This window comes from Enhydra lutris, unplaced genomic scaffold, assembly GCF_002288905.1.
Source record: "Enhydra lutris kenyoni isolate GAN:26980312 unplaced genomic scaffold, ASM228890v2 scaffoldscaffold1, whole genome shotgun sequence".
Lineage (NCBI taxonomy): Eukaryota > Metazoa > Chordata > Mammalia > Carnivora > Mustelidae > Enhydra > Enhydra lutris.
In genome coordinates, this window is record NW_019154085.1 from 12,997,347 (window position 1) to 13,022,454 (window position 25,108).

At 39.1% G+C, this 25,108-nt stretch overlaps 1 protein-coding gene across 4 annotated transcripts in view; it reads right to left on the reverse strand.

Moving 5' to 3' along the window:
• The window catches only part of LOC111159432 (origin recognition complex subunit 2), a 45,007-nt gene extending 25,201 nt beyond the window's left edge, over positions 1–19,806 (reverse strand). For 2 of the 4 annotated variants that reach the window (XM_022521935.1, XM_022522161.1), the window contains exons 1-5: positions 19,654–19,806; positions 16,492–16,540; positions 15,180–15,283; positions 14,580–14,723; positions 3,642–3,731 (exon numbers count right to left, since the gene is read on the reverse strand). In XM_022521935.1, the coding sequence (XP_022377643.1) occupies positions 3,642–3,731; positions 14,580–14,723; positions 15,180–15,276 (331 nt within the window). In that variant the 5' untranslated portion in view covers positions 15,277–15,283; positions 16,492–16,540; positions 19,654–19,806. Of the gene's footprint in view, positions 1–3,641; positions 3,732–14,579; positions 14,724–15,179; positions 15,284–16,491; positions 16,541–18,346; positions 18,417–19,592 lie in introns of all 4 variants that reach the window. The other 2 variants (XM_022522017.1, XM_022522092.1) reach the window with 2 other exon arrangements.
• Between the last annotated feature and the right edge of the window lie 5,302 nt (positions 19,807–25,108).

The following is a 25,108-nucleotide window of genomic DNA, read 5'->3' on the forward strand; positions in this document are numbered from 1 at the left end:
CACCACATGTGGTATATTTTATTTTGTGTCTAAAGTTCTGTAATACATGTGAATAATATATAAACTATAATAGAGCACTGAACAGATGGCTGTTTCTTCAACTGAGTGGCAGATTAAATAGTTGGTCTAAAATATAGGGCCATTTAAATGAAAACTATAATCTTTACCTTTAAAGATACTTAACGTTCTCAATAGCATGAGAGCCATGTGGAATGGAGCCTAACTAAGGAATGGATTTATATTTCCCAATTTAACATACACTGGCCCATTGTTCACTAAGAAAAAAAGGGATATACTATTCAAATTATATCCTTGCCCCCTTTTGCTTTTAAAGGAGAAAGTATACTTGAATTTGTGTAAGTTAAAGCCACTTTACTGACTCAAATTCTTCCTAACCTGTTTCACAGTTTTAGCCTCCAAACTTGAAATGGATCCAGAATACCCAGGACCGTCTCCACAAATGAACTGCCTTCTTTTTTCTTAACTAACCTCCTTGGTCTTCTGTATCATTTACTAGAAATTTTTTTTCTTTCTTTGAAATTATTCCTCCATTTGGGTTTTATGACATTATTCTGGCCCACAGCTACTGTTGGTAGTTATTCCATCTTTTCTCTGCTTTCTCCTTTGCATATTCTATCTCTAAGTATTCCTAAAAACCAGCCCTTTGCTTTCTCTTCACACCAGAAGAATGTACTATGTTTAGATTAAAGGCTGTTGATCTAAAGGATAGGAAAAAAAGCTTTACATCAACAAAAAGCTACATTAAGCACAAAGTGATTTAGCTGGGATCATTTTGGTTATATGTTGCAACATGGAAAAATTCTGTTTTTAAGTAACTCTTAAACTACAAAAGGGAAAGAAAAGGAAGAATTGAAGAGGAAAAAGAGTAAAAGACAGTTAACCACATACGGCTCTTGACTCTACTAATAAAAAATTGAGGCATAAATTGTCTTTTTCATTTTTCTAATAATTCATTTGTACTGTATTTTACACAGCTGGTCTGCAACATATCGGAAATTATAAAATAAAATTGTAAAATCTTCTTTGCTTTCTCATTAGGCTATTATTTATCCTATCAACCAATCTATTTTTTAATTTCCCTAAGGTCATCCCTTTCTACAAGCTTGCTAAACTCCTTCCTGTTCTCTATTGGTATTTCTACCAAGTTTGCTCTTTAATTGCTCTTTTGCTTGCATTCATTTACTTATCCAAGACATGTATTTTAAAAAGCCGCCCAGTCTAACTCCTAGTGTATTTCTAGTCCTGTATCTTCATTAGCCCAATTACATTTAACCATTTATACACAGTAGTATATGACTTTATGGCAGGTTAGAGTTATCTAAAAACTACTAAGGCTGGAGCGCCTGGGTGGCTCAGTTGGTTAAGTGTCTGACTTGGGCTCAGGTCATGATCTCACCGTCCTGGGATCAAGCCCTGCAGGGTGCTCTATGCTCAGTGGGGAGTCTGCTTCCTCCCTCTCCCTCGGCCCCGCCCCTGCTCTCTTACTCTCTCAAATAAATAAAATCTTTAAAAAAGAAAAAAATACTAAGGCCTTCTACTTCACTGATATAATTAGATGTAAATACAATTAGCAACAATACTAAATAAGTCAAAGAAACTATTTAAAGACCATTAGAGAGGAGCCTGGGTGGCTCAGTGGGTTAAGCCTCTGCCATCAGCTCAGGTCATAATCTTAGGGTCCTGGGATCGAGCCTGGCATCAGGCTCTCTGCTCAGCAGGGAGCCTGCTTCCTCCTCTCTCTCTGCCTACTTGCGATCTCTCTCTCTGTCAAATAAATAAATAAAATCCTTAAAAAATATATTAAATAAAAATTAAAAAATAAAGACCATTATAACTAAACATTAGTCCTAACTAAAACACGGATTTTATAAAGTATGATCCATTTCAAATTATCTAGAAAACCATCTTTTCATTACTATATATATATATTTTTTTCCTTTTTTTTTTTTTTTTTTAAGATTTCATTTATTCATTTGACAGAGAGAGATCACAAGTAGATGGAGAGGCAGGCGGAGAGAGAGAGAGAGGGAAGCAGGATCTCCGCCGAGCAGAGAACCCGATGCGGGACTCGATCCCAGGACCCTGAGATCATGACCTGAGCCGAAGGCAGCGGCTTAACCCACTGAGCCACCCAGGCGCCCCTTTTTTTTTCCTTTTTTAATGATTTTATTTATTTGACAGAGGGAAAGAGAGCATGAGTAGGGGGAGCAGGAGAGAGAGAAGCAGGTTCCCCACTGAGCAGGGAGCCCGATGTGGGGCTCAATCCCAGGAACCTGGGATCATGACCTGAGCTGAAGACAGACAGCCAACCAACTGAGCTGCCCAGGCGCCCCCATGACTCTATATTTCTTTCATTTGTGTTGACAGAAATGTACAACATAACAATACTTAAGTTTCTTGCATCCCATATAATGGAAGACCTGCATCATGGTTATTATATGCATGTTGAAGATTTACTAGGAGAACTTCTACGTGGCTACTCTTCTGGGGCTCCTCTCCACTATTAGTTCTTTCTCCAATGTTCTTTGTCCTGTTTCACGGTTCTGGGGTTTCAGGTTAGTCTTGGTGTCTATCTGATCCTTTCTGTAATAATTGTTTTAGCATTTATTCTCTGGTTTCTCAGCGATCCTACACAGAATCCAGTCATTTTTACAAATCAAAAAACTTTCAATTTCTTGATGTGGATTATAAACACTAAGAAATAGATCAGTTACTATAAATTATGGTACTTGCCATGTTAGTTTCAAAATTAATAATGAATTTCATATTAAACCTTTTAGAAAAACTGCATTTTGCAAATAATTAATTATTATGTTCTATTACATAGGTCTTATAATTATTTCTCATATGTCCTTCATCAGTATCAACACTTAAGTTTCTCACTTGATCTTAAATGTTTACCTGGTTACTGGCCAGAATGACTGCATAAAAATACATTACTTCAGAAATACATGTTGGTGTTCTATAATTACAGATTAAAAGCCCTATTACACCACTATTACATTTTACCGGGTGGTTAATTATTATTCCCTTACTCTTGACTTCTTGGTGTCCCAAACCTTCATATACTTATGGGCCTCCTTAATTTTCAAACTGCTTTCACATGTTATTTCCCTTCCTCCAAGCTTTTAAATCTAACCCCCATACCACAGAACCCAAATAAAGTTTAATTTTAATGTTGTATGTAATTTATTTTAGTCTAGTTTTTAAAAATCAGTAATTCATGTGTAATTAGTGTAAGTGGTAAATTGAGTAAGAAAATGTCACAATAGCCCATTTGTAACAATTTATAGTTTTCTACAATATAAACATTTTTCTATACATAGTATAAAATTCTTATTTAATAAACTCAAAATACTTGTGATTTCGGCGACTCATATACTTAAAAATTTGTTCAGAGCCTGCGCTACATGTGGGAAGAAGATGAAGCCAGGAGTCCCAGGATGAGAACCTTAAAACCTAGCTGGGAACAGAAGACATATATGAGCATGAAAATTTGACTTTATGTATGCTTGAAAATGTGATTATAAAATGACATCCCTCATTCTTCTAGGGAATGCAATAAGATGATAACTGTGGGGGAATGTAGTGAAGTACACCTTCTTAGAAGAGCAACTTACCTAATTTAGCCATCTTTTCAGAATGTTTTCTGTTCTGAAAAGAATAAACTTTATTGCCACCATCTGCAGCAGAGCCATTTTTCAAGGATTCTAAAAGAGAAAATGCAATATGTTTTGGAAAAATAAGCAATAATAACAGAAAAAAATCTTTACTAAAAACCTAAGATTTTTACCCCCTATTGTCTTGCATAAAGGTTTAACAATACATATTTATACATAAAGTATTTTTAGAAATACAAAAGAACTGTTTATATAAACTTGAAACACAGAAAACCCATTATTCTTCACAATAAACACACACACACACACACACACACACACAGAGCTCCCCTCCCAAAAGCCCCTCCAGACTGAGGGATATACATTCATCATACTGTTGCCCCTAAGGCAGGAAAACCAAAGAGACTCTAGTATGTTTTCTTTCTGAAGCAAATACACAAAGTGCGATGGAGCTGAGGCTGAGATTTAAATAGTTGTTACACGGTTGCAGCTCTCTATCGAGATAGTGACTTCATTTCATGCAATCATCCCCTTAAATGAAACTGCTACCTGCGACATACCAGATGCGCATGGCTAGTAGCACAGCAATTCTCGAAGTGTGGTGGCGTCAGGTATCTCAGGTCCCCGAGGCCAAAACTGTTTCATAACACTAAGATATTATTTGACTTTTTCTCAATCAAGAGTGGAGAATGAGGGGCGCCTGGGTGGCTCAGTGGGTTAAAGCCTCTGCCTTCGGCTCAGGTCATGATCTCAGGGTCCTGGGATCGAGCCCCGCATCAGGCTCTCTGCTCAGCAGGGAGCCTGCTTCCCCCTCTCTCTCTGCCTGCCTCTCTGCCTACTTGTGATTTTTGCCAAATAAATAAATAAAATCTTAAAAAAAAAAAAAAAGAGCAGAGAGTGAGGTATTCCAGATGTGTGACGTGTGATGATGTGTGATGACAGCACCATCCTGTGGGTTAAAACGGAGTGTGTGAAGCAGATATGAAAACTCAGTTCTTCTATTAAGCCAGACATTAAAGAGATTTGCAAAAATGTAAAACAGTGACTTCTTCACTTATTTCTTTTGAAAATTGTTGTTTTTCATCTAAATATACGTAATTTCTGTCAATATGTAATGGGCTTATTACTGTTATTACAAAACAGTGCCAACTTGTCCAAAGTCAGCGCTCACTATCCTTACTGTTCGAGTCCCCATTATATAAGCACTAATACTTGGCATTACCCAGACTCCTTAATCTTTGCCAATCGAGTGAGTGTAAAAATGAGTCTTATGGGGAGAGCTGTTTCAATTTCCCTTTCCCTAACCACTAATGAGGTTGAACATCCTTCCACAACTTTATTTCCAAGGAAGAAATACCTTCTTTATCCTGTGACTTGCCATCTTACTTCTTTATGATGACATTTGATGAAGAGAAGTCCTAAATTTTTTTTTCAAAGACTTTGTTTTAAAAGCAGTTTTAGATTAGAGCCAACCTGAATAGAAGGTACAGAGGTTTCCTATAGACTTTCTGCCCTCACAAATGCACAGCCTCAACAACCCACACCCGCATGGTAATTTGTTACAATCATGAACCTACACTGACACCTCTTTAACATCCCAAGTTCATAGGTTATATTAAGGTTTACTCTTGGTGTGGTACATTCTATAGGCTTTTTTTTTTTAAGTTTTTGTTTAAATTCTAGTTAGTTAACATACAGTTACCCAATATAGTTAATATTGATTTCAGAGGTAGAACTTTGTGATACAGGCTTACACATAACACCCAGCGCTCATCACAACAAGGGCTTTCCTTGACACCCACCAACCCTTTAGCTCACTCCCCACCCACTTCCCCTCCAGCAACCCTCGGTTTGTTCTCAATAGTTGAGAGTCTCTTATGGTTTGCCTCCCTTTTTTTTTTTTAGTCTCCCTCCCCTATATTCATGTTTTGTGAACTCATGACTGAAATCATATGGTATCTGTCTTTCTGATTTATTTCACTTAGCATAATACATTCTAGCTCCATCCATGGGGTTGCGGGCGGCAAGATTTCATTCTTTTTGATGGCTTCCTATAGGCTTTGACAAAAGTCTAATGACCTGTATCCACCACTGTAGTACAATACAGAATAGTTTCAGTGCCCTAAAAATTCTCTGTACTCTACCTAGTCATAGCTCCCATCCCGACACCTGGCAACTACTGATCTCCTCACTGTCTCTGAGGTTTTGCCTTCCCTAGAATGTCATATAGTTGGAATCATAGCCAGTAGCCGCCTTTTCAGATTGGCTTCTTTCAATTAATAATAGTATTTAAGGTTCTTCCATATCTTTTCATGTCTTGATACCTTTTTTTAAGTGCTGAATAATATCCCACTGTATGGATGTATCAGTCTATTCTTTTTTTTTTTAAAGATTTTATTTATTTGACAGAGAGAGAGAGATCACAAGTAGGCAGAGAGAGAGGGGGAAGTAGGCTCCCCACTGAGCAGAGAGCCTGGCATGGGGCTCGATCCTGGGACCCTGAGATCATGACCGGAGCTGCAGGGAGAGGCTTAACCCACTGAGGCATCCAGGCCCCCCTCAGTTTACTTATTCATTGTTAACTTTTTGGTTGCTTCCAAACCACTGCAATTATGAACAAAGCTTCTATAAACATCCGCGTGCAGGTTTTTTTTGAGTGAACACGAGTTTTCAACTCATATAAGTAAATACGAAGAAGCACAATTGCTAGATCATATGGTACGAATATATTTAGTTTGCAAGAACTGGCAAACTGTCATCCAAAGAGCTGTTCCATTTTGCACTCCCGCCAGCAATAAATGAGAGTTCCTGTTGTTCCACAGATTTGCCAGCATTTGGTGATGTCAAGATTTTGCACTTGGGCCATTCTAATAGGTGTGTAAGTGGTATCTCGTTGTTTTAATTTGCAATTTCCTAATGACATACAATGCTTTTAGTATATTTTCATATGCTTATTTGCCATCTGCGTATCTTCTTGGTGAGATGCCTGGTTCCTCTGCTCATTTTTATTATTTATTTCTTCAATGGATTATTCATTCATTTATAATTATTGATTATTAATATTACATATTAATATCGTGTTATAAATACATAATTATAATGTACAGTATACTCTAAATAACTGATATATTAATTATAAATTACTGTTTAATTAATAAATAAAATTTATTAAATAAATGAATAAAAGATTTTACTTATCTGCCAGAGAGCGTACAAGCAGGGGAGCGGCAGGCAGAGGGAAGAGCAGGCTCCCCACAGAGTTCTGCTCATTTTTAAATCAGGTTATTCATTTTCTGACTGTTGAGTTTTAAGAGGTCTTTGTATATTTTGGGTAAAATTTCTTTTAGTTTTTTTAAAGATTTTATTTATTTATTTGACAGACAGAGATCACAAGCAGGCAGAGAGGCAGGTGGGGTGGGGGGGATTCGGGGGTGGGGAGCAGGCTCTCTGCCAAGCAGAGAGCCCGATGCGGGGCTCCATCCCAGGACCCTGGGATCATGACCTGAGCCGAAGGTAGGGGCTTTAACCCACTGAGTCACCCAAGAGCCCCACTGGGTAACATTTCTTTAACAGATGTGTTTTGCAAATATTTTCTCCTAATCTGTTGTTTAATCTTCTTGAGAAGCATTGAATTTTAATTAGTTGAATATGTCAGTCTTGTCTTTTGATTACATTAAACTAAAAGAAATTCCTCTATAATCAAGTCAAAACCATATTCTCTTATATTTTCTTATAAAAGCATTTACATTTGCTTTATGTAAATCTTAAATTAAGGTAATTAACTTGTTTATGATGGGAGGAAGAGATCCAGTTCTTTTCATAAGGATACCCAGTTGGCCCAACGTTGTCTACTGACCAGGTGATCCTTAGCTGAGCGGTCTCCAGCGCTACCTCTGTCATGTATCTGATTTTCATGTATGCATGAGTCTGTTTATGGCAAACTTAAAAGGCACAGAAACGAAATATTTAAAGGTACTGTGTGCTTTCTATGTAAACTAAATTAAATGCTTGAGAAATATTTGATAAAAGTTATTAACTAAAACAAATGGTTTCAAATTAGGTATGAATGAGAAACCATAAAAGATTTAAGAAAAGGGGCGCCTGGGCGCCTGGGTGGCTCAGTGGGTTAAGCCGCTGCCTTCGGCTCAGGTCATGATCTCAGGGTCCTGGGATCGAGTCCCACATCGGGCTCTCTGCTCAGCAGGGAGCCTGCTTCCCTCTCTCTCTCTCTGCCTGCCTCTCTGTCTACTTGTGATCTCTCTGTGTCAAATAAATAAATAAAAATCTTTAAAAAAAAAAAAGAAAAAAAGAAAAAAAAGAAAAGGGGCGCCTGGGTGGCTCAGTGGGCTAAAGCCTCTGCCTTCTGCTCAGGTCATGATCTCAGGGTCCTGGGATCGAGCCCTGCATCGGGCTCTCTGCTCAGCAGGGAGCCTGCTTCCTCCTCTCTCTCTGCTGGCCTCTCTGCTTACTTGTGATCTCTGTCAAATAAATAAATAAAATCTTTAAAAAAAAAAAGATTTAAGAAAAAATTTGAAAAAATATAAAAGCATACTATACCAAGACTGCATCAAGTGTCTTTAAATGTACAATCTAATGGAATCCCAGATGCTGCATGCATTATGGATATACTGTCTAAAAAAATCCAACACCAAAATCAAAAGGTAGTGCAGTTCTTCAATCAGCTGACCTCTACCGAACTTCTAATTAAAGAAAAGACTATGTGTGTGTTTGCTTATATATACACACATATATATATGTTTATATATAAAAATGTTTAGAGTACAGTAGTCACCTTTATGATTTTCTGGTTCTGACATTTTGATTGACTAATTAACAATGGTTCTTATCACAATGGGCAAGAGTTTACTATAATACATATAAAACTTTTTAATAGGTTTTAAATTACTCAAAATGCACAAAACCAAAATGTTATGTATATAAAAACCACAGAAGAGGGGCGCCTGGGTGGCTCAGTGGGTTAAAGCCTTTGCCTTCGGCTCAGGTCATGATCTCAGGGTCCTAGGATCGAGCCCCACATCAGGCTCTCTGCTCGGCAGGGAGCCTGCTTCCTCCTCTCTCTCTGCCTGCCTCTCTGCCTACTTGTGATCTCTCTCTGTCAAATAAATAAATAAAATATTTTAAAAAAATGCTTAAAAAAAAACATGGAAGAAACTGAAGTGGGTAATAAATATAAGAAAAAATGTTTAATGCCAATGAGGGATCTTAATACTAGTTGATATAATCTTTCTAGAAATTTGGGAATATGTACGAACACATTCACCAATAATTCTACAGCTAGGAGTCTCTTCTGAAGAAATAAAAGATCTAAACAAATATTTATGCCCAAGGATAATCACTACTGCATTAGTTACAATGAAAATTTAGAAATAATCCAAAAGCCTAATAGAGGCCAACTATATTATTTATAAATTTGAATCGGTATTACAGAAATAACACTAATATGTCACACCCATTAGGAAGGCTACTAAAAAAAAAAAAGTGTTGGGCGCCTGGGTGGCTCAGTGGGTTAAAGCCTCTGCCTTCGGCTCAGGTCATGATCTCAAGGTCCTGGGATTGAGTCCCACATCGGGCTCTCTGCTCAGCAGGGAGCCTGCTTCCTCCTCTCTCTGCTTTCCTCTCTGCCTACTTGTGATCTGTCTCTGTCAAAGAAATAAATAAAATCTTAAAAAAAAAAAAAAGTGTTGGTAAGCATACAGAGAAATTGAAATGCTTATGCACTGTTGGTGGAAATCTAATTTGGTGTAGCTGCTGTGGAAAACATTATGGCAGCTCTTCAAAAAATTAAAAATAGAATTACCATATGATCCAGCAATTCCACTTCTGGGAATATACCCAAAAGAATTCAAATCAGGGTCTCAAAAAGATACTTGTACACCCATGCTCATAGCAGCATTATTCACAGTAGCCAAAAGGCTAAAGCCACCCAAATGTCCATTGACAGATGAATGGATAAACAAATGTATATACATACAATGCAGTAGTATTCAGCCTCAAAAAGGAAATTCTGACACATGCCACAACATGGATGAAACTTGAGAACCTTATGCTAAGTGAAATAAGCCAGTCACACACAAAAATACTGTATGATTCCACTTACATGAAGTACCTAAAATAGTCAAATTCAGAGAGAAATTAAAATGGTGGTTGTTGGGCTGTGGGGAAAAGGGACTAGGGAGTTTTTAATGGCTAGAACTCCAGTTTTGTAAAATGAAAAGAGTTCTGGAGACTGCTAAACAATGTGAATGTATTTAATACTGAACTATACACTTTAAGATGGGAAATTTTATATTACATATATTTTACCACAACTTTTATTTATTTATTTATTTTCTCATAAATTTTTTAAAAAAGATTTTTTTATTTTAGAGAGAGAGAGCGTGAGGATGGGGGTATGGACAAAGGGACAGGGAGAGAGAGAACATCAAGCAAACTCCACACTGAGCCCAATGCGTGTCTCGATCCCACAATCCTGAGATCATGACTAAGCCAAAACCAAGAGCTGGATGCTCAGATGACTGAGCTACCCAGGTGCCCCTCTCATAATTTTTTTTTTTTTAAAGATTTTATTTATTTATTTGACAGACAGAGACCACAAGTAGGCAGAGAGGCAGGTAGAGAGAGAGAGAGGTGGAGGCAGGCTCCCTGCGGAGCAGAGAGCCCGATGCGGGGCTCGATCCCAGGACCCTGGGATCACGACCTGAGCTGAAGGCAGAGGCTTAACCCACTGAGCCACCCAGGCGCCCCCCCCCTCATAATTTTTAAAGAGATTTTATTTAAACACAATTAAAAATCTGATATAATCCTTAAGTTCAAAAATGGAACTGTGAATAAGGCAAAATTAAATATAATATGAACGGGGTGCCTGGGTGGCTCAGTCAGTTAAGCGGCTGACCTCAGCTCAGGTCATGATCTCAGGTCCTGGGTTGGAGCATCGCCTCAGACTCTGTACTCAGCAGAGAATCTACCCCTCCTTCTCCCTTCTCCCACTCGTGCATGCACACAGTCTTTCTCTCAAATAAACAAATAAAATCTTAGAAAGAAAGAACGAACAAACCACATATTTGTCACAGAATTTTCTAGCAGCTAACTTACAAAGAATCAAGTATAGAATTACACTGTTCATAAGACTAAAAAACAAACCATCTGTTCAAGAGAAACATCAATAAGACAAATCATTCTTGAGAACACCTATCTAACTGCCTTGGGAAAAATCTTCTATTTAAGGCTGAGATCAACTAGCACTTCCACGCAATGATTGTTCTCCAGACTAGATGGATTAACAGACTATAAGAATTAAACCAGGTATGTCAAGATGTGTGCTGCTTATAAGCAGTAGCTTATAATAATAAATATCGTATAATAATTTGATAAGTAAAGGGATTAATCAATAAAGTATTTAGATGTGCTTGTTAAAAGGTCATTCTATTCCAAAGATTCTTTGCCAAATGTCCTTCTGTGTCTTAAACATAATGCATATTTGTTTTCTATTATAATAAAAGATTAGGCAGAAGCTCATTGTTCATTATTTCAAATGAGGTTAAAAAAGATTGCAATAGATGTCACCATTTCTTCTCTAAAAAAAAAAAAAACCCTAAAAGAAAACTCTTCTTCCTACACCTTAACTGAAACACCGTTTTCCATCATATCCACATATTGGCAAACAAAAAAAAAAACAAATCAAAATAGTAAAAGTCATGTCCTTGAGACAACTCTAAGTTATGAGCTCATCTGTAGTACATGCCCATAGCCAAATGAACAGCTCCATTTCCTGGACTCAGAGACTGTGTATGCACAAGGTTATGTATGTGCATGCACATTCAGACAGAAAATACACACCCAAATGTTAATAGTTCCATGTTCTCTAAAAGCATGCATTCTCAATAGGATTATATAGCTCTTAATGGATTAAAAAATAGCTCCCGGTGGGAGGAGAGAGAATGTGAAAAACATCTTAGATATTACAAATGGTCTGTGGTCTTCCCAATGGCCACAGACATGTAAGCTGATATATAAACAGATTTGTATCATATATGTAGTATTAAAATTTTGTGGGTGGGGCAATTAGGAGAAAACGTATAAAAGAAGGCTCTTGAGGGGATGACCGTAAAAAAACAGGTTGAGGAACACTGGTCTGAGGCAGTTTCCCAGAAGGTGTGCAAAACCAAAGGCATAGGTTACAGATGTGCTGAGTAACGATCCTCTTAGGCCTTTGAGCATGCCAGTCAGGGCTTGCAGAAGGGGCAGGAATAGCGGTTAGAAGCCCAAGGGCATTTATGGGTCTGGAGCATTCTCCTCCATTTATTCCAGTATGCTCCCGAATATCATTTGCTGTGAATGCTATTATGTAAGAAGCAATGAACTTCTACTATAAATATGTATTACTTTTTTTTTTTAATTAAAGATTTTATTTATTTATTTGACAGAGATCACAAGTAGTTAGAGAGGCAGGCAGAGAGAGAGGAGGAAGCAGGCTCCCCACCGAGCAGACAGCCTGATGCGGGGCTCGATCCCAGGACCTTGAGATCATGACCTGAGCTGAAGGCAGAGGCTGAACCCACTGAGCCACCCAGGTGCCCCCAAATATATATTACTTTTTTCTTAAGATTATTTTTTTTAAAGTAATCTCTACATCCAACATGGGACTTGAACTTACAACCCCCAACATCAAGAGTCACATGCTCTACCAACCAAGCCAGCCAGGAGCCTCTTTTACAAAAAGAAACAATTTAAAAAAAAATAAAAACACTCTAGGGGTGCCCAGGTAGCACAATCAGTTGAGCTTGCTACTCTTGGTTTTGGTTCAGAATAGGAACTCAAGATCATGGAATTGACGCCCATGTCAGTTTCTGAGCTCAGTGGGGGGTCTGCTTGAGATTCTCTCTCCCTCTGCCCCTTCTGTTCATGCTGTCTCCCAAATAAAAAATAAACCTTAAAAAAAATTTTTTTTAAAGATTTTATTTATTTCTTCAACGAAGAGAAAGAGAGCATGAGTCCACAAGCAAAGGAAGCAGCAGAGGGAGAGGGAGAAGTAGGCTCCCAACGGAGCAGGGAGCCCAATATGGGACTGGATCCCAGGTCTCTGCAGTCAAGACCTGAGACAAAGGCAGATGCTTAACCGACGAAGCCATCCAGGGACCCCAAAAGACAGTTTAAAGACAAATATATTGTTTTCAATCTCTTCTTTGGTCTACCATAACAGGAATGAAGAACTCAAAGTTCTGGGGCGCCTGGATGGCTCAGCCGGGTAAGCATCTGACAAGTCTGCTTGTCCCTCGGCCCTTCCCCCTGGCTCATGCTTGCTCTTGCTCTCTCTCAAATAAATAAAAATCTTAGAAAAAAAAAAAAAAAAGAAGAAGAATCCAAAATTCTACACAGATCATGCCCTAAAAAATATCAACTATCTAACTGGGGACACTTAAAAAATCCACTCTGCCTACTTAGTCAATTAAGGGATAATGTTTTTTGTTTTTTGTTTTTTATATCATGCCATTTAACACCAGGAACTAAACCAGAAGCATTATGACGCAAGTGACAAAAAGGTCAGGAGTAGCGATGATGGCCATTTATAGGTCAAATATGAGTAAAAAAGCACATACATGACAGAAATAGGTAACAGAGAAAGAGAATGGGTGCACAGAGGTGACCTGAGGAAAACTAGGAGATCCATACAAGCAAAGTCCCTATGTTTTCAATGTGGTCTCAGTTCCAACGTCTCTAGTGCCCAACAATACTGATTTTGTTCCTTGGTCTTTATTTTTTTAAGCCAATTTAAGTAAATCTGTGTTCCTTGAGCCCTAGCTAAAACATAATAAACCTAAAAAATGTTAAATATAACCCGGCAGGAATCTGGCTTAGGTGTAAAAAGAAGAAAAACAACACCAGCATGCCTAGGTTGAAGCAATATTACTTCTTGGAATATTCCTTCTCTCTCCCTCCCTCCTTCCTTCCTTCCCTCCGTCTTTCCCTCCTTCCCGCACTCACTCCTTCCTTCCTTCCTTCAGGAAGAGACAGAGAGAGTGGTGAGCTTGAGACAAGGAGGGGAGTGGGGCAGACAGAGAGGGAGTGAGAGAATCTCAAGCAGGCTCCACACCCAGCATGGAGCCCAACATGGGACCAACCCTACAGCCCTGAAATCATGACCCAAGCTGAAATCAAGAGTCAGATGCCCCACTGACAGAGCCACCCAGGAGCTCCCTTTCTAAATATTTCTGTAAAAACCAAAGTAATAATGAAGTGATTTGCTTTATGAAATTATTTCAAATTAGTTAAAAGTGTAAATATCTTAACAAATAACTTTAGATTGTGCTGTAGACTCTAAAAATAATTAAGTGCAGGATTGGTTGCTTATTAAAAAAAAAAAAAAAGAAAAAAACTGTAGTTGAGGGGCACCTGGGTGGCTCAGTGGGTTAAGCCTCTGCCTTCAGCTCAGGTCATGGTCTCAGGGTCCCGGGATGGAGCCCCACATCAGGGTCTCTGCTCAGTGGGGAGTCCACTTCCCCCTCTCCCTCTGCCTGCCTCTCTGCCTACTTGTGATCTCTCTCTGTCAAAATAATAAATAAAAGCTTTAAAATTAAAAAAAAAAAACTGTAGTTGAAATCAGTGCTTCCAACCTTTCCAACTATACATAAAAACCTTAAGCGCATGCTTTTCTGATGAGAAACATAATAACACAGCACACCTAATGAAGAGTTCTGGAGATGGATGGCGACAGTAGCACAGCATCAAGAATATATTCAACACAACTGAAGTATACACTTAATGTTAAATATGGTAAAGTTTATATGTTGTTTACAGTAAAAAAAATAATATAGTTTGCCACTGCCTAACCTACCAGACTACTGCTACGAATCCAGCAAAGCAGTTTCGGCTACTAGCAGAAATTTAAGTATACTTTCCCCACCCCAACCACCAAAATACCTTGAATATCTCGTCCTAAAACTTCCACATAATTCTGATCTTTTAAGACTTCCTGGTCATCTTCTTCCAAATCATATTCTGGCTTTTTTATTATTTTTTTTGTGTTGACCAAAAGCTGAGCTCGCTCCTTTTTTAATTTGGCTCCTATAAGAACATCCAAAGAATTAGAACACGACAGGTATGAATTCTTTCCAAATATTACATTTAAATAAGTAAATAAACTGTAATACTTATATTGTCATTATTTAAAATCAGGAAAAAAATTCAGTGTTTTCTCTTTGACGAATGTAGGTACTACTCTTCACCACAGTTTATATAAAGAAAAACCTTGAAAGTTTGTTATGGGGGTGGTGTCACATTTTAATTACAATGGATAGTTATCACTTACCCCTAATACTATTTCATGTCAGATAAGGCTTTATTATTTTTAATTTTCAAAAGTTTCAATGGAGTAAACTAAAAAAGTAGTTTTTATTTAGTTTTACTATATCAGATACTTTATGCTATATTTTTTAAGTAGGTTAAAATACTTTAAAAAGTGACATAATCCATAACCATCACATAAACATCTCTTCAATTTTATAATTGTATAATCAGTACCTCCTTCTCTATCAAGAATGTGATTAAGGACATCATCATCTCCCACAAACTGAACCTCCATGATCTTGTCTTCCTTTAATTCCAGTTTACTCATCATTGCCAACCTAAACAAAAGCAATAAAGAACACAAACATGATGAAAAATTCATTTCAACAACGAAATAAACATTCACATAATACATACATGTATTTATATGACATTTTAAAAAGTCTCAAGTATGAAAAAATGTATTATGCATTATTGCATTAATATTATGCTTTTGATAACAGGTAGATCAACTCTTTATCTGAAAAATGGAAAAGACAGGAAGTGGTGTCTGAGAGTTGGAAAAAGCCAAATTCAATCAAGGCAACTAAAATATAATAATAGGAAAGCAATTCTTCCTGTAAAGAAAGCCCTAACCAATCTACAGAATGATAACATTACCAGAAAGGAGGTGTTTAATACATGAGAGTTTAGAGAAGGGGCAGACAAGTAAAGAATAATAATTTGGTAGATTTTAGTATCTATTCACTAGAAATAAATAGTCAATTGGGGGAAGTCCATGCATTTCACTGGTATACCAAACCTGGATCAAATAATCCTTAAGCACCCACCTTTACTATTATCGCATGCTTACCAAACAATTTTATAGTTAGAATAAGGCTTTCTGGGTATCCTGGTAACCAAACAGTAAACATGCATCTTTCCAATACTTTTACAGTCAGTTCTTCACTGAACAGACTTCAGAATTTGGCAAACAAAAACTTGATCAACTCTTCCTACTCTGAAAAAATTTTGTTTCAGAACTACATACTACTAATGGCTTGAAACGAAATAAGGATGATCCCAACTGGCTCCCAGCTAATCTGTTTACCCCAAAAATGAATTTTTTCTCTCCTCTCTCTCCTATAAATCCTATTTTCCTTTTATCTACTAATAATAGGAACTACGGACTATGTCACTTGTGAGTCAGTTATTTGCATGCATGTGACTTACTAAAGGTTGTCAAGTTTTCTTTTGTAACTAGCACACTTTTTTTTCTTTTTTAAAGTTTATTTTTTTATAATCTCTATACCCAACGTGGGGTCAAACTCACAACCAGGAGTTGTATGCTCTACCAACTGAGCCACACACCTCCCCTCCGCCACACTTTTTTTCTAAAAAATGACATCTTTACATTTTTAAAGTCTTATTTATTTAAGTTATCTCTACACCCAACATAGGGCTCAAACACAAACTTAAGATTAAGAGTCATATATTCTTCCAACTGAGCCAGCCAGATGCCCCTAAAACTAGCACACTTAAATGGCTTGTCTTTATTTTCACTTACCTTTAAAAGCACTACACATTCTGCAGCTGGAAAATTCAGGTAGAGTCACCTGCAATTGTAAAAAGAACTTGGTCAAGGTTGGCTAATAGGAAATGAAAGCAACCAAAGAAGTTCACGAGTTTAATAAACAAGATGAATAGATAAATGCAGTTCTTACAAAGTTATCATGATGGCATAGCAAAGGACAAAACAACCATCAGTATTTTGGCCAGGAAGTACTAGAGACTGAGAGGATCTGGACATTGGGGGCAAGTGGCTGCAAAGAGGAAGCCAACATTTGAGCACTTACTATATGCTGGACACAATTTTGAATATTCTATATGTTATTTTCATTTAACCCTCCTAACAACTCTATTAAGGCTTATGTTTTGTGTATAAAGATAATACTTCATCTATAATTTATATGACCACTGCCAGCAGAACATAACCTTTTGGGCCATCTTTCTAGTCATGATACTGCTTTCTATTACGGGGAATTTGGATGTATTGGAGGAAAAGTTTGATGCATATACATGATATTTGTATATAATAAAGGAACTTATGATTTCTTTATATTTGTTTTCTGAGGGGCTATTTGTCAGGCACCCTATTACATACTTTCATGTATAGTAGATCATTAAATCCTCAGATTCTTTGAGATGGCTAAAATATATATAATTCCCCCAGTATACAGATGAGTAAACTTAGGTTAACTATGAAATTACTCATCCAAATTTATACAACTAGAAAGTGTGTTAGGGCTAAAACCCAAGTCTGACTGATTCCAAAGTCCCTAATCATTCTACTACACACTTCTCCTGCCATTAAATACAAATTTGTTACCTTCTTTTTTTTTTTAAGATTTTGTTTATTTATTTGACAGAGATCACAGGTAGGCAGAGAGGCAGGCAGAGAGAGGAGGAAGCAGGCTCCCTGCTGAGCAGAGAGCCCGATGTGGGGCTCGATCCCAGGAACCTGGGATCATGACCTGAGCCAAAGGCAGAGGCTTTAACCCACTGAGCCACCCAGGCGCCCTCCCTTTCTTTTTCTTTAAAGATTTACTTATTTATTTTAGAGAGTGAGAGAGAAAGAAAGAGTGGAGGAGGGGCAGAAGGAGAGGGAGAAAGAAAGAATCTCCAGCAGACTCCTAGATGAGCGCACAACTGAACTCAGGGCTAGATCCCAAGATCTTGAGACCAGAACCTGAGCCAAAACCAAGAATTGGGACACTTAACCTATGAGCCACCCAGGCACCCCCAAATCCATTATCCTAAATGCTTGTTCTGACCTCTGGATATCATTCATAATATACCTAATCATTTTCCCACCTGGCAGTTTACACATCCAAAGATTTCTATAGTTCCTCTGTGTTTCCAGTTGATTAAGTTAAACATGCCTAGTTCTCTATCAAGCATACTTTTAAAAGCATGGCCAGATTCCATCTAATCTACTTTGTTTTAAAATATAAACAGCTATGTTCTACAAAGGATATGAAGTAGTGACAATAAGCAAATGCAATAAAACAAATAACAAACTATAATACTAACAGGCAGTCTAGATCCAGGAAATTATATAAAGAAAGCAGAAAATACACCATACAAAGAATGTGGGCTCTGAGCTAACTGACAAAGTGAAAAAGGAGCAAAGCTCAGTTACGTGATTCTCATGAGCAAAAGTTCAGTGGTTCCTTTGGGGAAAGATTTTCAAGAAAAATTTAAAAACAGAAATTCCAGAAAACTGAATATTGTCCAATTTCCCTATGGTATTTTACATAAGAACTGCCTGGACAGAAGCACCGTAACTTAATCTTGTTTGTAGTTGAATGCATTTATACATAATTTCTTTTTCTAGATATTAAGGCATCTTATTACAGTACCGAACCAGCAAACTGAAGAAACTTCTACAAAGACCTTGAAAGAAACCTTTCCTTCCTTCTTCAACAATTTCTGGAAAACAAAACACACACAAAAACAACCTGACAACCGCACAATAAAATGCAAATTTTTAGTGACCATCTACTTTTCAAGGCACTGTCTTTGGGTGCTTACTTTTAAGTGGGACTCCTTTCAAGGAGTTAATAAGATAGGTAATAATACAGCAGCACCAAAAGAGTATTAACAGCAACACACCCTCCTTTGAGAGCAAATAGATGGCTACAATTTTCAAAAACATAATCCTTATTTAAAAAAAAAAGCTAAATACCAATTTTAATATCAGATAGAGCTGGGTTCTGATCTTAACGCCACCCTCATACCTGTGTGATTTTGGACAAAATTGTGGCGATTACACGAGATCATATGCTTGGCAAAAGAAAATGCTAATTAAATGTTTCCTACCATCAGCTTCTTTAACCTTCCACTTAACCACCTAGAGCTCTTGCATTTCTCTACGTCTAACACAAAAGGTGCCCAGGAAATGAATGAGTGTGTGCAGCGCCACACACGAAGGTGTGGAGCCACGCTATTCTTCTGCGGATTTTGCAACTACGGTGGGGAGGTATAACAGTTTTATCAGGATTTCAGCTGTAAGACGGAAAGTAACGCATCCACATCCCTTTAATTTAACAGGCTCCCCCTGAAGAGCCTGGTTCATCCACATGGTACCGCCAAGCCTGGTCGCAGGGTGAATGCTCGGGGAGGATGCTTCGTTTGGGGCCTTCGGGCGGGGATGACATGTAAGGTTCTCACTCCTGTGGTAGTTTGGGGACGGAGTCTTCCTCCGCAGCCTCACTGTGCCCGCTCCCCTCGGGTCACTCCTGCGCTTCGCCTACACAGGTTCAGTTTTCTCTTTACAAGCACGAAGGCTGTTGGAGCCGAGAAACTGACAGGCGGGTAGCGCGTCAGTTGCACCGAAGGCCTCGCAGGGCTGGCGAAGCCCCCAACGGTGCTTCCAGAAGGAGCCTCTAACCCCGACGAGGATTTACGTACTTTGGCGGGTGCCTCGCGCCGCTGACCAGTTGGCCGCGCTCGGCCAGCCGAGGGTCCTCGGGCCCGCGGGGGCCGCGGGGAGCCGGGGGAGGGCAAAGAGGCAGGCGCAGCGACCCAGCCCGGAGCGCCGGGAGGCAGCCCTCTCCGAGACGCGGGCCCCAGCTCGGCTGCGGGGCTGGGCGCCCCCGGACTCACCTCACAAACCCCGAGCTAAGCGGGAGAGGGAAGCCGGCTGCCGCGTTGTCCCACCACGCACCTCTAGGTCTCCGCCAGGAGCCGCTGCGGCCTCCCCGCGCCTGCCGGACGGTACTCGGGTGACTGGCCGCCGCAGGCAGGGTGGCTTGGGCCCCGGCAAGAAAGGCCAAATTCCGGCTTAAGCACAGCCGGAGAGGGTCGTGGAGTCTCAAGAGCCAGTAGGGAAGCCCGGAAGCCGGCTGGGGGATGGGAGGCCGGCCTGCCGCACACCGAATCTCCCGCCCTGCTCAGGGGGCGGAGTCCAGGAAAGCCAATGAAAAGTGGAGTCAGCCGAGAGCGACGTCGCTGCCCGCCAGTCGGTCTCCGCCTGTCCGCCCCGCCCATCAAGAAACCTGAGGAAAACGAATCCCTAAACCCTGAGTTCTGGGCCTTTCCTGTCCAGTTTTCGTTTCCGGGGAACGGGGAAGTAAGTATTGGTTACACCTGGGGAAGTTTGCAGAGGTGTAGCTGGTGTGTCCTTAGGCAATCTTAGAAGTCTTCATTAGTTTCTCTACACATCTTCTTTTGAGGAAGAAGATAATGCGAATGAATCTGTGTTTGTGGCTTGTTTTCGTTTTTGTTTTGTTTTGTTTTTATTTGACATAGAGCACAAGCAGAGGGAGTGGAAGAGGGAGAAGTAAGCCTCCAGCTATGCGGGACTTGATCCCAGGACCCCAGATCATGACCCGAGCCGGAGGCAGTCGCTTAACCCACTGAGCCACGGACTGAGACACCCAAGCATCCCGTTTGGTTTGGTTTTGTTAATTTATTTCTTTGGGGTGAAAGGTAGGATTCCATATATCTAAAGGGTTTGGAGTAGGGAAGAAGGGAGATATTCCTTTCTGGAAACAAGAGAATATGGAAATGAGATCAGACTACTAAGGGGATGGAAAGACTAAGAACGAGCAGATGTACAAAGAGCTAATGAAGAAGAAAAGATTGAACCTATTAGGATACAGTCTTACCCACTCACAGAATACGATTTCATTTGGATTCGACAACACTACAGAATCCCCTGCGTACCAGATAATGATACACCATTGAGTGGGACAAACACCATCTCTGCTGTCACCAGACAGCTTCCTCTATTAGAGGAAGATACTGAAGGGACAAGACTGAGAAAAATGCTACCATATGAGAAGTTCAGTGTTTATTGGACCACGTGGCAGAAGTATCTAACCAAAAGACAGAAGTCAGGAACAATTTCCTTGGAGGAAGAGATGTTTAAACTGAGAGTTGAGTAGATTTAAGCCAGGCAAAGAGGAAGCGTAAAATTTTCCAGGTAGAAAGCCCAAATCAATATAGCATGTGCATAAAGGGCCAAGAGGCAAGTGCCAAAGTTGGGTCTGTTGTTTTGAGGGCTAGTTTGGCCCTTGGTGCACTAGTCAGTGCTGCACTAAAAGATCACTCTGGATAAAGCAGGTAAGAATGGAAGCGTAAGGAAGGAAGAGATGGAATCACCATTTTGGAAGATGTTTAGGAAATCCACTTGAGAAAGAGAAATGATGACAACGTGAATACCTCAATATTCCATTTTGGTTGCCAGAATTTAAGAAAACAAAGGATAAAAGTAATTTTCTCTACATTGGAAATAAAGAATCTGGGGAAGCGTGAGCAGAAAAAAGAGTAAAGAACATAGTCAACAGTTAATAAAGTACTTGATAAGTTTTTAAAAATGTGAAGATCTAGGAATACTGAATATTTAACTAATATATTCTTTAACTAATATATTCTTTGTTTCTATGATGTAAACTCTTTCGTCTCCTCTTCAGATCTACACAAAAGTCTATAGACTCAGTGGCCTTGAGTGGTGGGTTTTGAGTATGTTTTTATGGTATATTTGTGGAAAATAGAGGGAAAGGGATGGGTGTCCACGTGTCTTTTTCTTCTTCTTCTTTTTTTTTTAAGATTATCTATTTGACAGGGAAAGAGAGCAAGAGAGAACAAGCAGGGGAAGTGTCGGGCAGAGGGAGGGGGAGAAGCAGGCTCCCCACTGAGCAGGGAGCCTGATGCAGGGCTCCATCCCAGGACTCCAGGATCATGACCTGAGCTGAAGGCAGACGCTTAAGCGATGGAGCCACCCAGGTGCCCCTCAGTCTTTTTCTTTGGATAGTTCAATTTACTCAGTTAACTTTGAGCACCTACCTGTATTGTGAACATAGTGCCCAGATATGTTCCTTACCATTAGGGAACTTAAAATTCTTGTTTGATAGAAAAAATCAGGTAATTTCATTACAATAAGGTTTAAGTGCAAGGATAAAATGTGCAGAGATTTACTAGGACAATGATCACTTAGTTCAGCTTAGCTAAGCAGAGAAAAGGCAGCAGAGGAAAAGCCTATCCAACTACAGATGACAGAGAATAGGGGTGGAAAAGGGATTTCAGGAAGAGTATGGTATTACAAACTGGGTGTGATAGTACAAAGAAGTTTGGTGTTAATTTAACCTTAAGTAAAAGTTAAGAATGGTAGGGGATGGAATGGGAGAAGTCTGGGGCTAAAGAATAGAATTTATCCTCTATAATGGAACTATTGAATAATGGTAGCCAGGGACTGATGGGTGTTTTATATTAATCACTAATGAAGGTAAATTTGAGAGGGGTAGGGGTCTAGTTAGGAAGCTATCAAAGAACTCGATATGAAGATGAAGATAGGAGCTTGAAATGTAGTAATAGAACCGGAAAGGAAAAAAAAAATTTTTTATTTGAAAAAAAAAAAAAATAGGCAAAGTCAGCAGGATTTGGAAACTGGATGTAGAAGAAAGGAAGAAGGAAAATATAAGTCCCAGGTTTCTGGCATGGTTATCTGGGTATCAGCTCCCCAGTGTTCTGCGAAAGATTACAGATAGAGGGAAAGAGTTTCACTTGAGGCATCTTGACTTTGAAATCCCTTTGAAAGAGAGACCAAATTATCCTGCAAACAGTGGTTTTAAGAGTTTGAAATTCATCCAAGAGATCGACAGAGAGAGATCTAGGGGTCACCAGTGTATAGATTAAAGCCAAAGGGAGAAAAAAAGAATTGCCTTAGGATGATGAATAAAAGATTAAATGAAGTGAGGTACCTCATCTTCTGAGACACGCAAGTAGATGTGCATAGTTGTGGATATAGTTGTTCTTTAAAGTGGTGGGAGAAGACAGGAAATTAAAACCTTCTAGCATTATGGCCTCCATTTAATGAAAAAGAGCTGAGGCTCCTGGGAAAGTGGTACTTCAAGTGATGAAGGCTTTGAATAGAAACTGAAGGGAATGAGACAAGTAAGCAGGCCAAGAAGTAGAAGGACTCAAAGTGTTGGGGGCTTAAGGTTGGGGCCAGTGAAGTTGTACTGATGCCTATAACGTTCAGTGAACTGTGTAAGGGAATAGAAAAGGTGGTGTGTAGCATTGAAATGGACGAGTTATACACACACACACACACACACACACACACACACACACACACACACATACACACTGCATTAATCTCTTATACTGGCATTTACTATTTTATATATTTCTCTGGGAAAAAAATTCTTGAGTCAGTGGTTCCGGGTGGAAGAGGAAAGCTTACCTATGAAGGCAAAAGATTGTTACAGAACTAAAGAGTTTTCAGTGCTGATTTCACATGAAAATTACCTGGGGAGGTGATAAAATTGCTAATGCTAGATCCCAATCCCAGGGAGTGTGAATGTGGCCTTAAATGTGGTCATCAGAAATTTCCCAGATGATTTTAACATGCAAGCTAGGGTTGAGAACCACTGAGCCAGGGAGAATGAAAATTTTTGTTAAATGTGAAATCACCTAGATGCTATGCATTAAACACATATTTGCTAAGGATATGATAGGTCTAGAATGGCAGTGGCAAATGCCTCAGCAAATAATATCTACCCAGAGTTTTTAAGATACAAATTTGATTTCAACCCTGCTCAGGAGAAAACGATTACTTCTATCCAAACATTTAGGAATAAAAGAGAATAGTAGTAAAATCCTATTTTATCTCCAGGATTTTCTCATGCCAGGGATGATGAGGAGGCCCTTCTAAGGCACAAATTAGTAATACAAGATTTGGCAGATTACTCCTTTAAAAATATACACATAATAATTCAAACTCTGGGAAATGAGTCTTAGAATCTAATCTTCAATACAGAAAGTTTTACCATGTTCATAAAGCCAATATTTATAGTAGTTGTTAGTAGATTTCTTGAAATTCTGATTTTCCTTGAGGAAATGATATTTCCTACTGAATACTGATTGGGGAGAATAAAAAATATTTTTGAATTGTTTTTAAATTATACAATGATTCAGAATTTAATTTTGTACTGGGTAGCATGATCTGGCCATAAAAAAAAGTTTTCATTCCTAATGTGTATTAAATATTGTTAAAGTGCTAAAAGTGGTTGGTCCTTCAAGTGAGGTGTTTTTTTTTAAATATTTTTATTTATTTGACAGAGAGAGATCACAAGTGGGCAGAGAGGCAAGCAGAGGCGGGGGGGGGGGGGCCCCCCCCCCCCCCCCCCGCACAGGCTCCCTGCTGAGCAGAGAGCCCGATGTGGGGCTCGATACCAGAACCCTGAGATCGTGACCTGAGCTGAAGGCAGAGGCTTAACCCACTGAGCCACTCAGGCGCCCCTCAAGTGAGTTTTAGAAGAGAGCCCCACCCCTTTCTGATGTAACATGTGAGGAAAAGTAGGGGTGTAACTATGGACTATTATCCATTTTACTTGGATTAGGACCCAGGGCCAGATTTAGACCTTTAGAAACCCTCAACATAAATGACTGTATTTGTACCCTCTCCTGTGTTGTTCAAAACAATATTAAATTAAAAAAAATTAAATCATAAAATAATTATAAGGAAGTCCAACAAAATTCTGATTTCCTCCCAAGCCACCTGGCAACATTTTTTGCAAAAGAGGGATGCAGGTAAGGACCTGTAAAATATTTTTAAGTTCTTTGAGAGCTTTCTCTGCATTGTTATACTATAAACCAGGTTTTTCTCAACTTAGGTTCCTCATATAAACCACAGAAAGACTATTTTTTTTAAATTTTCCTCTTAAGAATGGCACTCAAAGATAGTACACAACTGGAACTATACATAGGAGATAATTTATAATCGTGCATTCCTAAGTTTTTAGGGCTTGAATCTTTCATGGGTTTAGTTTGTCTATTAGTAATCTAGCTCTGCTGAGATCCCATCTCCCCTTCCTACCTATCCCCTATAGGGGCCTTGGCCTTGTGGGGATAGGACAAGTATACCAGTAGTTGAGAATAAGCAATACTGTATGAAGCAGCATCCCGTGGTAGTTAAGTGCACAAGCCCATAAGCCTGAGTGTCTGGTTCAATCCTAGCTGTACCACTTACTACCTCTGTGACCTTAGACAGATGAACTTTCCTTTTCTTATAAAAGAATAATAGTATTTATCAGACACCATTATATTATTGAATTATTGCATTTCCTTTAAAGTGACTAGAATGGTGCTTGGCATGTCCTAGAACCCGGTAAATG